The 17,178-nt window shown below is 36.8% G+C and overlaps 1 protein-coding gene across 2 annotated transcripts in view; it reads right to left on the bottom strand.

Annotated features, from left to right (window-relative positions):
• LOC122804338 (spectrin beta chain, erythrocytic-like) overlaps positions 1 to 17,178 on the bottom strand; it is a 2,132,081-nt gene that overhangs the window by 1,108,447 nt on the left and 1,006,456 nt on the right. For both annotated transcript variants that reach the window (XM_044074141.1, XM_044074142.1), the window contains 2 exons: positions 13,805 to 13,992; positions 1,709 to 1,826 (listed from right to left, as the gene is read on the bottom strand). In XM_044074141.1, the coding sequence (XP_043930076.1) occupies positions 1,709 to 1,826; positions 13,805 to 13,992 (306 nt within the window). The remainder of the gene's footprint in view (positions 1 to 1,708; positions 1,827 to 13,804; positions 13,993 to 17,178) is intronic.

Genomic DNA, 17,178 nt, shown 5'->3' with positions numbered 1-17,178 from the left:
ACACAGTGGCATTCGTTGAAAAGGACACTCGCAGAATTGAAGGTTGGCAATATGGAAATCAGCCAACTGACGTTCAGCATTCTCACGTTCGCCAAACCTTCATTCTGCATTTTGATAGCAAACCAACATAACAGCAAAAGACAATAAGATGTTGAAATGTATAGCACAGAGAGCCACAAATCTTAATGTCACAGTATTGTGTACACTTCTGAAGGACATCATGGAGAAGGGAAAGGGCTGACAGTATGAAGTGTAGAGTTGTTGTGTCTTTCAGAACTCCGGTCCACTAATGATTGGCAGTAGATTTTTACATGCCGAGTTGCCGGCCCTGACGCACAAGCTTCAACGAAGATATGCCCATTCACGCATGTCTCCATACAGAAGACGCTCTAGCTGAGAATCAAACAGGACATCTTACTGTGAGGCAACAACGCTACCGCAGCACCACCACCGCAGTATAGTATGAAGTGTAGAGTAAAAAATATATAAAATGAATGGAAGTAGTTTGGTATAAAGAAAATTTTGAAAGTTGTGTCTGCATATATTACACTAAGCAGGCATGTAAAGCCATAACCAATGCAATACAAATAGCAAAAAACAAGATGCAAACATTTATCCATTCAACACACAGACTAAAACACCATTGCTATGCAAAAAAAAAAAAAAAAGGGTTCCAGTTAAAGCCAGAGCTGCCTTTGTCTTAAACAATACTCACATTCCAGCTGATAAACAACAGTCACTGTTCAGCTCTGAAAAAATATTTTCATTAGATACATATTACAATCTAAGAAGTCAACGTTACAAAGGCCTTCATACACTTTAAATTCCACTGAAAAGGCCTTCTACCAGCTTGTCCCTACTTTATGGAATATTTAGCCTGTTGAAATTCAAACACTCGCAGAGGTAACTGTATTCCAAAGACTGATAAAAGCACATCTCAAAGCACAGTATAAATGCAAGAGTTTTGATGATACCGGTTAAATATTTTACTGCTTGCATACGATAATATTCTATGTAATATTCAAAGTTATTGCATGTTTCTCAAACTGACATTTTGATAACCAGCTCTACAAATGTTATTTCAGAATATTATTCTTAATGATTGATCTCAGTATACCTTCTGTATATTGCCAAGAGCACTGTATATATAATGTATATGCTCTGTTTTGGCTTATTTGCCCAGGTCATGGCTGAAAACTGTCTTTGGACCAGACCACCTATCATACCTCTCAACTGTACAGATTTTCACAGAATGTCCAGTTTTGCCTCATGCTTTTGGTCCGTTTTTCATAAAATTGTGTTTTTCTGGCACATTAGTGGTAAATCATTACAGACTGCAGTTAGAAAATAATGACAAACATTGGAGTTTCAGACTTCATATCCTTCAGAAAATTCATGCTGATGCAAAACCTGTTAGTCTATTGACTTTCTAAGTTTGTAAGAGCAATATTTAAAACTTGTCCCTATTTTTGGAGCTTTGTCCCACTTCTATTTATGGATGTGTCCAGATTTCTTGCTCTAAGAGGTTGAGAGGTGTGCCACCTATCTAACAAACTGAATAAACATGCAAACAAAAACAATGAAGTGACAAACAACAGGCTTAGTTCTACTGCCATCTTCTTTATGTTACAACATCTACAGTAAGTGTAATAAAAATGAACATTTGCTTGCCATATACCATATGGAACAAGGAATATCATGTCCATACCCTGTTGATGTCATAAACCAGCTTGCCCTCACGAGGTGTGTAAACCTTCTGGTTGTTAGCCCTCATTTTGCTCTGGATAGTAAACAAGAGAACCTCCAAATTTCCCTTTTCTTGAAATCTGTAGAATAAAATAATGTGAAGAAAGCCACATTACTTTTATGATGACAATGAGAAATAAAAGGAAGCATTCAGTATATCTGCATAGGTATCTATATTAGCAACGGAGCTGTAATAGGATGTGTCAGATGTCAGGCAACAAACAGAAAAGATTACCTGTAAATGAACACATGCCACACTTCTCTTATATACATATATATATATATATATATATATATATATATATATATATATATATATATATATGTATACACAAGATTAGGTGAGCAGAGCAGAACAAATGCCTTACAGCTGTAAATGTTCTTAGATAACACACACACACACACACACACACACACACACACACACACACACACACACACACACACACACACACACGCACACACATACACACAGTTCTACCCCTCACTACAGACTCTTCCTGTACCTCCTTTAGTGAATCACTGGCTCCTAATTATTTTAATTTCAAATAATTTTATACATAATGGAAAAGAACTGCAAGACAAAAAGTCAAAAGAACCAAAATAAATAGTCACTGTCCAGTCAGCAAAACCATAGTTAGCTTGATCGATTACTTCTTAATTTACTCTATTTTGATGAGATGACTGTCCATCTGAGCAGAACCCAGTATCACTACATGCCTGTGGAGAAAAACTGCACTACAAAAACATTTTTATGTGAGCTACAACCCAACTACTTGTGTTACTTATTCATTCATTCTCTAATTACCCACATAATCCAGTTCAGAGTCACAAAGGAGCCAAATCTTATCCTGACACTCAGTGGGTGCAAAGGTGAGAAACCTGTCCAGGACAGGGCACCAGCACACACACACACACACACACACACACACACACACACACACACACACACACACACACACACACACACACACACATACACACCAGCAATTTGAACAATTAACTCATGACTCCCAATTAAAATATTGAGACTCATAATACTGTGTTTTAAAATACTGGAAAAAAAAACAAAAACATTGTGGGGCAAGCCCAGCTGCAGACCTTATATGGGGGCAAACCTCCACAACTCCCAAACTTCTATATACCAATTCCATGATCGCCACATCTCAGAGAAAAAGGCATATTCCAAGAAACAGCAATTGTAGACCTTGTATATGTAAGTGTGAATTTTTGGTCAATCAGTCTCAGCATTTCAGGACACAGGATTAGGAGTCTTAGCATTTCAAATGGTTAATTCGATTCACCTACAGCACATCTTTAAGATTTAGGAGGAAGCCAAAACACCAAGATAAAATCCAAACGGACAAAGGGAGATGGACTAACCCTGCAGAGAAAGCCCTAGATAAGAACCATACCAGAGAATCAGAAACGTTGAGGCAGTAACCGTAACCACTTCCCCGCTGTGCTGCCAACATCCTTTAGTATAAACATAAGCAATGAAAGCAAACATAACTGCACTACATTGGCTTAAGAGTTAAACAGGCACCACAATGTGTAAAAGTACAAGACATAAAAATCTGTATGACTTACTAAAAGAGATTAATTTACTGTAAAGAGAAATGTGCAGCTACAAAAAACAGAAGGGATAATTATCTAGGAATGGGAAAGGAAGAAAGTGGGAGATTTTATGAATGCCGAAGGTACGAAAAAGGTATCAAAGCCTTTGGAAAGACGATACCAGACTAGGTGAGGATGTATTTAATAGCAGAAATAGTCAAGAAAAATAAAATGTATTTAAAGAACATGACACTCAGTTTAGTGCATTCATCTGCGTGCAATGGACGCGAGTGTGTGCGTTTCCTAACATTATTTGGAGGAAATATATGGAGGAGAGAGATTGCCCTACTCTTTGGATCTGCTAGATGGCACCAGATGTCTCCTACAGCAGCATGGAAGAGGCCTAAGGGAAGTAGCAGCAGCATGGAGTAGGAGAGAAAAGTTATGTGGAATTTGGAGGTGGAAAATAAGAATCTGGAGAAAAAAATGTTCGATAGGGAGCATCAGAATGTAAACAAAGATTCCTGCATGGTGAATGATACAAAGAAATAGTGCTTAGCTGTGGAGAAGGAAAGCGGTAAGTCTGCTGGAGTGGTGCAGATAACAGAAATGCCACCGGGGGAGGGGGGGGGGTCTTTCAGATGATGTTCTGTTAAAAACAATACAACAGGATGATCTAGGTGACAGTTCTGCTGTTTCACGGGGTGAGATGGCAGTACTTATGAAAAAGTTACATGGAAAAGGAGCCTTGTGATGTGGCAGCAGAGTGTGCAGCAGTTAAAACATTTGCAGCAGTGACAAAGTACAAGAGGAGAGTAGCAACAAACTGAGAAGGTGTCTGGTTATGTAGCAGCAGATAATGCAATGCTAAAACATATGCAGCAGTGACAGCAGTCAACAAAGGAGAGCAGCGACAAAGTAAAACTGTTTTAAAAAAGACCAACTGTGAGAAGAACAAAAAATGACACTGTAATAGACAATTGTGTATGGGACAACCTGGTAACTTTCTGGGTTTTAAAGCTCAAGAAATCTGGTCTTTTATACATATTGAGATAGACACTTTTTGTGACCTAATATTTGAAAGTGAGTGACTGAATGAAATTTCTGGAACTGTATAACAAAACAAAAGACATTTATCCATGGAGCAATTATTTGCTTTTGGTGGTAACTTAAATGTTAAAAAAATGTTACTTTGTAGTTCAGAACTTATGAACAGAAACAACAGGACATTAAAAATGCATGCAGGGGTTTGTATGAAACTGTTGATAACACTGTAAAAGTTAAAGATGAGAGAAATTTATGGAATGGAGGGTGCAAGTTGGAAGTGGTTTTAAAATGTTAAAAAAATGGTAAAACACTTGCCAAATGTTGTTTTTGTCGTTGGTCATACAGGGACATTAAGATATGCTGGCTAGCCTAAATCATGTTTCTTTTGTGGTGACTTTTTTCATTTAATTATGATTGTAACAAGATACAGTGTAACCAGTTTGGACAGAGATGACCTACACAGCAAGAAGGTGTGTGCCTGAATGCAGGTTTTGTAAAAAGGGGGACACTTTTGGAAGGATTGTCAGCAGCAAACAGTAAATAATGAAAAAGATGGAGAAAGGGAAGAATACATAAATGAGGGAGGACAACAAAAGGCTGAGAGAGAGAAGGTGGTAGAATGGTGTAAAACGGGTTTTTTTTTTTTCGCTTGCAATACTAAATGTAACAAAAAGGGAAAAAAGGAAATGAATGTAGACAGTATTGAGGAGGTGCAAATTGGATGAAAGATACGTTTTAAGATAGCAATTTGTATAAAAATGAATAAATAAAGAGTCTAAATGTAACAATAGTAGTATCAGGAAAGGTAGTGGCAAAATACGGGAAATAATACTCTTAACTTACACCATCCTGTCTTAGCACTTAGCAAAAACAGATGTATGAAAAGTATAACAGGTAAAATGATGTTAGACATGTAAAAACGATGTTATGTTGGCAAATATTTTTTTGTGAAGGAAAGAAAGATGAGGTTTCCTGTTATTTAGGAAAAGAAGTAAAACTGAGACAGAGATGAATGGATTGTATCTTAGATGGCTAAGGAGAAAAACACAAATAAGAACATATTATGGAGGTGGTAGAGAATTTTGAAGAGAAGATGTATGAAACAGAGGAACTGGATGGGAAAGAAGAATGGATAGTGAAAAGTCTGAAAAAATAAATTTTTTTTTAGAAAATGTCACAATGCTGGAAGAAACAGAGAAGGTGATAAAAGAAGGTAAGAATGAATCAGTGCTAAGACTGGATGGTGTAAGTTAAGAGTATTATAAACAAGTGAATAAAGCTGAGATAGGTTGTAAAAAATATTAAGTGAATCGAAAAAGGAAGGTATAATGGAAGATGACATGTGGTGGAGTGGTAACATTTACATGGAAAAGGTTTGAAAGAAAAGATAAAAAAGGAGGCCTATAACACTAGGGAATATTGGTTATAAACATTTATGAAAATACTACACAATTACGGCGAAAATATTGGATGAGGTATTAGGAGATGCAATATATTATATAAAAGGAAGTGAGAGAAAGTAAGTGTTAATTATAGTGAAAGATGTTGTAGAGATGATACTAAAAGAAAATGAAGCAAGACTGACAATGTGGCATAGATAAAGCCTTTGAAAAAAGTAAGCCATGAAGCAATGTGACAGATTTTAGAGACATATGGTATGAAAGAAAAATATTAATGTAATAAACAAATGTCATGAAAATTCATAGGTACAAGTTATGATAATGGATGGATAGGAAAATAAGTATTAACAGAAAGTAAAATTGGGAAGCATAATTAATGAATGGAGTAGTACAGACATGTGAAATGAGGGAGGCAAAATGGGCGACAGATAGAAATGTTATAACACTAATATGTATGACAAATACAGATGATTTAGTTCTAATAAAACAAAAAAGGGGGGATGAATAAATGAGGCTGTAATAAGGATCAAAAAGCTGTTAAAAAGCTGGTCTGCAGTTAAACAAAATGAAGTGCAAGGGATTTGGTGAGATAAAAAAATAAATAAATGGAATACATTTCGCAAGAAAGAAAATAAAGATTTTTGTGAGTAACATTTAGTGATTATGAAAGTGTAATAAGTCAATGGAGTTAGACACTGGAACAAATAGGTAAAAGTAATGTCTTTTGGCTTTTTCCAGTTAGGGGCCATCACAGTGGAACTACGGTCCGCTCATGATTGGCAGTGGGTTTTTTTTTATGGTGCCGAGTTGCCAGCTCGATGCCCAACCTTCAAAGAAGGCACACCCATTCATGCACTCACCTACATGCATGCCTTTAACGTCACTCGACCGCAGGGAGGACATGCAGACTCCACACAAAAGGCGCTCCAGCCGAGAACCAAATGGGAGAACCTCTTGCTTTGAGGCAACAACACTAACCGCTGCACCACCGTGGCCATACTGGAACAAATAGGTGATTTATTAAAATATTATTTGGAAGTTTTTGATTAGAGATGGTGAACTATCTAAAATACTATGGGAAGTTCCTTTTATCTCTTATGGGCATGGGCAAAACCTAAAAAACATGTTAGTTCATGGTAATTTTATATCTCCTGATACTAATATTATCACAGTGGAAGGTACCTAATCCAAATGAATGTCTACTAATATTAATTAATTAATTACCAGTATTTTTACAAAAAAATTCCACAACGCTTCTAATCCATAACTGAGAGGTATAACAGGGAACAATGGTTTGATGTCAAGGGTTGCAAAGAAAAAATCATGACTTTTATGTTCATTGTACCACAGGTATAATTGTCGTAAAAAATCTTTTGTAGCTCTAATATAAATTTTAACCCTATGTAATGCAAATAATTAGAAATGGGCTCAGTGGCCCATCTAGTACCGGATACAATGGATTGCACGGGTGGACAAATCAAGTTTTTATGAATTTTCGGGAGCCCATAAAGGATGGGTATAGTAGGACAGGAATGAATAAACTAGGTTTGCTACATAACTGTGTTTGGGGAGATGGAGAATCTTTGAAAATAAGTTTCAAACTCACATTTCTAATGAAAAGTCTGAAGTCAGTCAATACTGTGACTGCCAGTGTTGGAAGGTATAAAACTCAGACCTTTCAGTAGTAGTTTTAAGTAGTGTATACATGGCATGCTGTAAGGGTAGAAGCATTGCAGAATTTTTTATGTAAAAATACTGGTAAGGCAGCAAGAGTAGTGGAAACGTTATGTGAACTAGCAGAATTAGTATTGGCTAATAATGTGTTTATGTTTAATAACCATGTTTATTTACAAAAGAATGACGCAGTCATGGGTACCCCAATGGCTAACACACATGCCAATCTTGTTACATCTGACTGGAAGGAGCAATTTGTTTATGACATTTCGAATATTTTTGTGATAAGGTATTGTTTTTAAACGTTTTGTTGATGATGTATTTCTTTTATGGGCTGGAAGTGATGATGAATTGCATACATTTGTAGACTACCTAAATACCACTACTGACTTTTTAAAGTTCGCAATGCAGTCTTCTGTCGATAACATCACCTACTTGGATGTGTGTTTAACTGAATATGAAGGTCATACTGCTACATCTATTCATGGGAAGGAGGTGCACACTAACTGCTATGTTCACAGGAACAGTATGCATGCAACATATACTTTTAAGGCTGTGGTCAAGGGACAAATGTTAAGGGCTAGTCAGTTAAATATTGAAGAAGAGAGTTTTCATCTTGAATTGGATAAAATTACTATAGAATTTAAACCACGTGGATATAATTATGCAATCCTACAACATATAGGAGATCAAATGGTATTAGGAATATTATTATGAATAACTGGGACTGGGGAATCTTGAGAACTATGCCTGAAATCTTAAAAATCATAGGTGATACCCTCTCTTTCTCTTATTGAACGTGTCCAACCCTTAAACAAAGATTGTGTTATAAAGGCCTCAATAGTTGCAGATCCAAAATAAGCAAGAGACATGGAACATTTCCTTGTTACAACTGTAAATGCTGTGATGATATTGTAACTAACACTGAATTTATACATCCAAGTACAGGTAGAAAATACATTTTTAAGTGTTTTAATACATGTAATACTACAGCTATTGTATACATTGCATGCTGTACGGCATGCATAGTATTTTATATAGGGAAATGTACAAGAAAGACAACCAAAAAAAGAGAATTGAGCAGCAAAAAAGCACTAAGAAACAAAGCTACCAACTCAGTGACACTCACTGGGTCCAATAAAGGCAGACAGTTCACCAGTTAACACACTGTAGTCATCTGGATAAGTAGTTTATTCCAGTACAAACACCAAAATCACAGGTTCCAAAACACAGATTTTGTGCGTTAACTGGTGACCTGTCTGCCTTTATTGGACCCAGCGAGTGTCAGAGTGGGTTGAAATATACAAGAAAGGTAAAAGCTAGGATCACTGAACATAATTTAGAGATACATAAAGAGGTAAGTAGAAATGCTCTGGGAAGACAGGTCACCAGTTAACACACAAAGGGGATAACTATAAATTTAACTTCAGAGTTGTAGATGTGAAATATAGGAATAAAAGGGGTTGGGATTTAAATGAGTTAGAAATAAGTGAGTATTCATAGATAACTCTTTTGCAAGCAGACCATTCACCTGGTTTGAGCACAGCGGTTAGTGTGAAACCCATTTTGAGGAAGAGACAAATATTTTTGAAATAATTAGTATTAAACATACATAATTATTTTTTATATATTTTTACATATATTTGTATATATACTTTCTGACATTTATACACAGAGTTTATATTTTTTTTAACTTGTGTCATGTGATTTTAATTGAGTATTTAAATGTGTGTTTTATCCTGTGTATTACATGCTGATGTAGGGTTGATCCCAAAAGCTTTGTGATCTATATTGGAATAAAGTATTATTTGTTTAGACTATCACTGCATTTCCAGGTTTTGGATTTTTGTTTTTACTTTGGATGTATAAACTATAAACTGGAACGGATGCCTGCAGAGTTTATAGTCATTTAGAAGAAAACTCATTCATGGCAATACAGCAAAAGGGTAACAAAAGAAAGTCATATAGAAAAAAGGCTAATTTGTTATTAAATCACGTCATAATGGAGAACTGTAACAGGGGAAGAACCTAAGTATGGCATGGATAGACTACAAAAAAGCATTGGACAGTGTTCCACATTCATGGATAACAGAGTGCTTAAAAATGTGTAACATACACCCTAAACCGATCAGTTACATTACAGCAACCATGAAACAGGCAAACCACTTGTAGTTAAAGCCATGATAAAGGACAAATTATTATTCCATGGATAAAAATTCAAAGGGGGATATTCCAGGATAGCTCAGTCACTACTGCTCTTTTGTCTTGCCCTTAACCCATATTAAGTTGTCTACTTAACAGGTTTGGCTCCCAGAAAAGAACAAAGTGTAAAGACTTCTTATGTTCTTTTTGAGGATGATTTAAAACTGCAGAGTTCATCAGAAGAGTAACTGAAAGCACAACTGCAAGTGGTCAAAACTTTTTCAGATGATAAAAGAATGTCATTTGGTCTTGATAAATGTGCAAAAGCACCCTTTAAAGCAGGAAAGCTGCAGCACCAGGAACACATCAGTTTGGGACAGGAATGTAATATAAAAGAACTTGAGCAAGAGGGAGTGTATAAATATTTGGGAATTGATGAAGGATTAACAATAAAACATGAACAAATGTGTATAAAATGTAGTAAGCAATATTTTAGACAACTAAAATTAATAATGAAAACAGCACTGACATCTAGGAATCAAATCCAACCTATAAACTAATTTGTTTTTCCTGTTCTATCTTAGTTTTAGAGTGACTGACTGGCCCCAAAAGGTGCTGAATTGATTGGACAGGAAAACAAGAAGGATGCTTTATGCTCATCAGATGATTTATAAAAAATCAGTGTGTACCAAGACTATATATTTCCCATTCTGGAGGAGGAATGGGCCTCCTCAAAACTGATTACATGTACAGATCTCCAGTCGTAGGACTGAATACGTATCTGCTGACCTCACAACACTCAAACATAGTGAACATTTTAAAATATGAGGAGAATAAGTCTAAGATGACTTCCCTGCTTAGTTTAACAGAACCATATCTGTGTGAAGCAGGAATGGAAGTCAAACCGTAAGTAAATAAATTCAGGCAGCAACTGAATGTGCCAAAAAACAAAAGAAAAAATTTATGGTGAAGGATCAGATCAGAAGGCAAGAAATGTGGAAAATGCATAAATATAGCTGCAAGTATAGAAAACTCCTGGAACAACCTCACATAGATCAGGACTTGAAAGCAGGAATGATTAAGGAGAGATAAATTTAAACCAACAGATGAAAGGTTAATATTGATGGCCCAAGACAGTGGACTATGTACATGTTGGTTTACAAAGTCCATTGAACATGTGTGAGAAATAGACAAATATAGGTTTTGTAAAACAGAACTGGAAACAGTCACACATCTTGTTGCTGGTTGTGATATACTAATGGCAGAAGGACTGTATACTGAAAGACATAATAATTTGGCAAGACTGTTGCATTGGGGACTGTGCAAACATAATATTAAAGTAGCTGAGAAGCTTCGGAAACATCAGCCACAAAACATTATAGAAAATTAAGTTTATATCACATGGGATCACCCACTACCAACCGTTCAAAAACTAGATGCGATAAAACCAGATATAGCAGTCCATGAAAAGAAGACAAATTTAGCATTGATCAATAAAATTGCTACACCCAGTGACTACAGTGTCTTAAATACAGACAGACACCAAGTCATAAAATACCAGGATTTGCAGGCAGAACTGAGGGCAATATGAGGGATACCCAGACAGTTGCAACAGTAGTAGGAGCAACGGGTCTTAAAAAAAGAATTTACAGTCATAGTTAGATATGCTACCAATAGATGTAATGCTGTATGAACTGCAGGAGGAGTTAATACTGGGCACATTGCTGGTGCTACGAAGAGCACTTCTGGCTAACATCAAAGATTAAAACAATACTAATTTCATAAACGTTAATAATATTTTGACTTACGAATGGGATGCATTTTCGTCATGGTATTAGAAACCTAAAAGTCTTGGAGAAATTAAAGAGTAAACAGATATAGCTAAGGCTACAGCAGCAGTTGTCAAAAGATGAACATCTTAAATTATTCCTGAACTCCATGGTTTATTATAGCTATCATTTTTTTATGACATTGTTGCTGTAAGTCAGTCTCTAGGTCCAATACTGCATTCTCTTCCTCACATGATGGCAACGTATGAAGAATATCAAACCATATACCTGTAGCATGCCTAAGCAAAAGCCCAAGTGGTAAAAGCTCCTCAGTGGCCCATCTAGAAAAGTCTTTCAAAATAATTAATTTTTCTGCAATTGAGACAATCTCTGTAGGTCAGCCGATGACAAAGAATACCAATCCCAAGATTCAGTGTCCAAAAAAGGGTGAAGTAATCTGATGACAAACATTCCAAGGACTTGTCTTCTTCCTCAGTACCAGAGTATCAGTTAATAGGAAAAAGACAGGCCTATTCTTCCTTCTGTTTGATCTAAATACTGAAATAGATAGCATGCAGATCTGAACCCTGAGCAGTCTTTTGCAGCAAAGCACAGCACTCGTGTCAATATTTTGTAATCTGTACTATGAATAAGAGGTAGTTTGGATACCGGGGGACTAAAATCTGATTTCCAGGTATCTCAACATAAACGGCTATGCATAAGACATCCATTTCATTTGAGATACGGTTGTTATATCAATGGGCATCATCGACACGTTTCCATTCCTTAGATGTTCCAACCACAGTTGTTGGGACTCATCCAAAAACAAAGGTCAGAAACAAGGGTATTCTCTTGAACCACTGCAAAAAAAAAAAAAAAAAAAACAGATCCAAGTCATACAGTCTACACAAAGACATTTAAGGACAGGAGTTTTTTTTTCTGAATGATCTGCAAAGATCTAGCATCATATGTCACCTTCATCTACTGTAACTGACACTAAAGCATCCTGTTCTCCTCACTGCTTCCTGCTGAGGCAGTTAGACAAACACAAACAAGGGACATGGTCCAGACTTCTTCCCAAGAAGTGCAAACAAGTCTTAAAGAGGAGCAGTCTCACTTCGAACAATAGGGCAGGACCTCCTTGGTCAGAGACACTTTCCTCTTGAAGTATTCAGTACAATCTCCATCATTTTGAGGGTTCTTTTTAATTATTGTGACTTGGACACTCCCTACGCTTCCTTGTTCCTTATCAGTTTTACTCTTTAACTGTTTGGTTTTTCCTACTTTTTTAAAATGGAGAATGAGGAAAGGAGAAGGAACCTCTACATTCTATGTCCAAAACTGGAGTGTAAACATCTCCTCTCCTAGCTGAGGTTTTTTTTTGGTAAATTCTGAACAGTGTTCAGTTATCAGTGTCATGGTTCCCTTAACTGCCAAAACATAGTGGAGATGGAGGTCATCTGGAGGAACTAGATGCCTGCAATAGGACCTGCATGTAACTTTTTCTTGGGACAGCAACATTATTTTAAAATCATAACAAATGATCATTCCTAAATAACAAGGATAAAGAAAGCTTGTATTTAGCAGTATCAGAGACTCATAAAGCAAATACTGACAGACTCACAAAACAAAGTAGATTGATCATTTACTTCTGAGTAGGGGATGCCTTGCATTCTCTTTTTTATAGTGGGCTCCCTCTGATAGTGGCATTAGACTATGGTTACACATCTTCCCCCTGAAAAGTACATCTGCTGAAAAAGCTGAGCTTGGAGGACATATGTCTACCTATGGCTACATCCACATTCTTTTTGAGAATTTCTGTAGGAGGAAGAGTTATCCTTATGACAAGCATCATTACTGCACCTTGGCTATCTTTGCCAAGTACACATCATTTGCTACCAAGTTTCATTATACTGTTGCTTCTCCAATACCAGGATAAATTCTACCCATCCTTAAAGGGAATTTTGCTATAATGTGAAAGTTGCAAGGATGAACGATTGGCCTTCAGGTTTGGGTTACAGACAGATCAGAAATTATAGTTAGGCAACACAAAAGAATGTAAAAAAAGACACAGACAAGGACTTTCCTGGCTGCCATTTTGTTTGTGTTCCCTCCATCCAATCATTGCTTCCTGTCTGTGGTGTAATGTCATGAAATGGACTTGGCCACTCCATGTATATTTGTTAAACTGCTCTGCTGGTTGGTCTATGCTGGTACACAGAAGTCAAACATTCCTTTACCCCAGCTGACACACTTATAGCACACTATCACATTGTATGGTTTTATCCTGTGCCCAGTTACTAAATAAAATGGATTCACTTAGCTAGATGAGTAATAACCTTATTCTGATAGCCTAGTCTGCTACAGTCTGATAAACATGCTTTCTCAAGGATATAGCTTATGCAGTGCATGGCAAGCTCAGCTACTGTTTATTATCAGGGATGAAAGGTAAAGCAACATCTAACTTACTTAGGTGGCTTGTCCACTGTGTGGTAGGTGTTGAAAGCTTGTAACTGTTGCTGCACTCCCGTTAAGGAATTGGCCAGCTTCCGGCTGTTCAGTATAATAATAGTTTGCTCAATCCAAGTCAACAAATCGGAAGCAAGGGTTTCATACTTCCCAATCATCTTTTCTGTCTCAACGGACCGATCCAACACCTTAAAACAAATATAGTTGTATTAAAAGGTTGAATTAAAACTAAAAATAGCACTACTAAACATTTTAAATAGATTTTTGTCAAGATTTCAACTTGAATTTATGTAAATCATGCATTCATTTTATGTAGTTTATGCATACAAAAATCTTTACTAACATGTTGTACATATCGTAACTCTTACAAGCATAGTTCATCATTCATTTTCATGACATTTTAAGGACTGTAAATTCAGACTGTGCCCATTTCTGTGCAGGTTATTTGAGCTACAAGTACTTCTTTCCTTGTCTAACAGCAGCTATGCTTATTCTGTATAGTACTAACACTCCTGGCAAACAGATTAATGCCTATAATCTACAGCCTTTGAACGAAACTCAAAAATAATCTGCAACCTTTACAAATACAAGGAATGTATTTACGTCAGAAATTCAACAAAGTGCAGAACTCTGAAAAATACTAAGAGGAAGACTCCTGCAGCAGGAACCAATTTATGGACTTTATTTGATGACACATTTTGTTTTAATCGCTTTTCAACCTAAGCCAACATAAGGAGAACTCCCACCTGTAATTTAAGTGGGTGTAGGTGTATGTCAACATGAAGGGATAGTTACCCTATGAACAGGGGAGCCCGCAGGAATTTTTTTCAGGGGAGTGCAAACCCAGAGCTCCCCCACTCAGCCCAACCCCATGCAGCATCTCCCCACTTAGCCATTCCAGTGTCCTATTACTTGACTATTTCTCCCCAGTTGCCATAAACTCTGTTCAAAACTCTTAAGTGTGCATACTGTTTTATGCTTTACTTCTACAATGATTACAAATATTTGGATTTAATTTACAACATTTATCTCAAATTTTATAGCACAAACACTGATCGATATTTGCTAATCAAAGCAATAGTCTTACAATGAAAACAGACTTCGCATTAAAACCTTTGAAACTCGCATTCACTGAAAAAGCACTGAAACCCAAAATGCATCTGGTCAGTGGCAGGTTAAGTTTACCTTTGGACTATTTTCAAATCATAGGCCACTTGGACACATTTTTAGGACCATGCAAAAGTTCTTTGATTCACCTTCCTAATTGCATTAACTATAATATATAATAATTGAATTATATCCCTTGTATAATACAGCACCACTTGTTAGACTGTTTTAAATTTGCAGTTTTGAACATTTTTCCAGTAAGCAATGAAATAAAACATATGAACCAACAATGACAAACTGCCCAATTCAGAACATTTCAACCATAAAAGGCCACTCAAACTTCTGTCATTAAAATCCACCAATATCAGTCAATATGCACAATCTCTGCCGAAGTAAAAGTCATCTGAATAATTCCACATTAAAGAGATCTGAAACTAATGAAGAGGTTGTTGCTAGAAAACAACTTTATGTTTCAGCGTTTCATCTACCAATTCAGAGCCTGCTACCCTTAAAGAATAAATTGCCTGTGTTACATTAAAAAAATGGTAAGCTGGTATATTGCAATAGTGAATGGGTGGCAAGCTGAAAAGCAGGTGGCATCTCATCCAAAGGAGGACATACTCAGGACTGAAGTGCCCCACCCCCTTAAAATACAAATCTACATGCTGTGGGAGGAGAACCTACAGCCCTCTACATCAAGATGCAAGTATACTACCTGCTGTGCTACTAACACTGCTTTAAAATTTTATACCACAATAGTGATAGCATTTGCTAAACAAAACAGTTGCACATTTTAAGAAGACTTAGCATGAGGAGAAGTAAACTCCTCTTCCCTTGAGACTGACAATTCCTCGAAAATGCACATGAAAATAAATTATACCTGCTAACTCTAACTGGGACTCTCTCAATACAGACGCTCACACACACACCTCAACCTCTTAGTGCAAGAAATCTGGACAAAGCCTAAAATAAATAGGGACAAATTATAAATATTGCTCTCATGAACTTAGAAAATTGCTAGAATAACAGGATTTCTGTTAGTATGCATTTTTCTAAAGGATGTGATATTTAAAACTCAAATGTTTGTTATTGTTTAGCAACTTAAATCCTTTTTAGAAGGAATATGGGGTAATAAACTGGACATTCTGCAAAAACATGGACAGCTGAGGGGTATATTGGGGAAAAAGACCCAAAACTAGGGACACATTTAGAAAGTTGCTAGAATAACAGGATTTGTGTTAGAATGCATCTTCAAAAGGATATGAAGTCTGAAACTCAAATACATGTCATTATTTCGTAACGTTAGTCCTTAGCTAATCCTAGTGATCTGTCAAAAAAACCCATGAGTTTTTATGAGGAACATACCACATATATAAGGCAAAAATATGGACATTCTGTGAAAATCTGTACAGTTGAGAGGTATGACACACACATACATCTGCCTACCTCCTTAGAAAGTGGATAAAACAACAAGGCTTGTATTAGTATGCATTTTCCAAGGACATGAAGTCTAAAACTCAAATGTCTGTCATTATTTTCTGACTTCAGTCTTCAGTGATTTGCCGGAAAAAACACAATTTTATGAGAAACAAACTGAAAATATGAGGCAAAAATCTGGATAATTGCGAGGTATGACCCTCTCCCTTACACACATTCCTACCACCCCCGTATTACTTGCACACACACACACACACACACACACACACACACACACACACACACACACACACACACACACACACACACACCTACCTCCATCTTACACACACATACACAGACCTACCTACTTACACACACACACACACACACACACACACACACACACACACACACACACACACACACACACACACACACACACACACACACACACTACCTTTACGTACCTACTTCTTACATACATCCACGCCCCGACTTACTTCTTACATCCACACATACACGCCTCTTAAACACTTAATCACACACATGCACACACCTACCTCTCACTTGTACCTTCGTCCACTTCCAAATTCTGCACGGGTGTGGAAGATGAAGGCGTAAACAACTGGTCGCACAGAAGCAGAAGCATCTATGCGACTGGCCGCAAAGGGTGTTCTTAAAGAAGAATCCCCTTAAAGAAAAAAAAAACATATTTTTTAATTAAAAGAAAATGAATCTCCCGGCCAGCTGGTTCCAGGGAGGTGCAAGTGCACCTCCTTGCACCTGCCTGTGGGCTCCCTTGCCTATCAGCTGTCCCCAGGTCTTGAGTAATATTTGATCAAAGGTTA

This window comes from Protopterus annectens, chromosome 6.part0 (genome assembly GCF_019279795.1).
Source record: "Protopterus annectens isolate FY-2018-M chromosome 6.part0, PAN1.0, whole genome shotgun sequence".
NCBI classification, from domain to species: Eukaryota; Metazoa; Chordata; order Ceratodontiformes; family Protopteridae; genus Protopterus; species Protopterus annectens.
The sequence above is the reverse complement of the archived record's forward strand: the minus strand, read 5'-3'. Positions and strand labels throughout refer to the sequence as shown.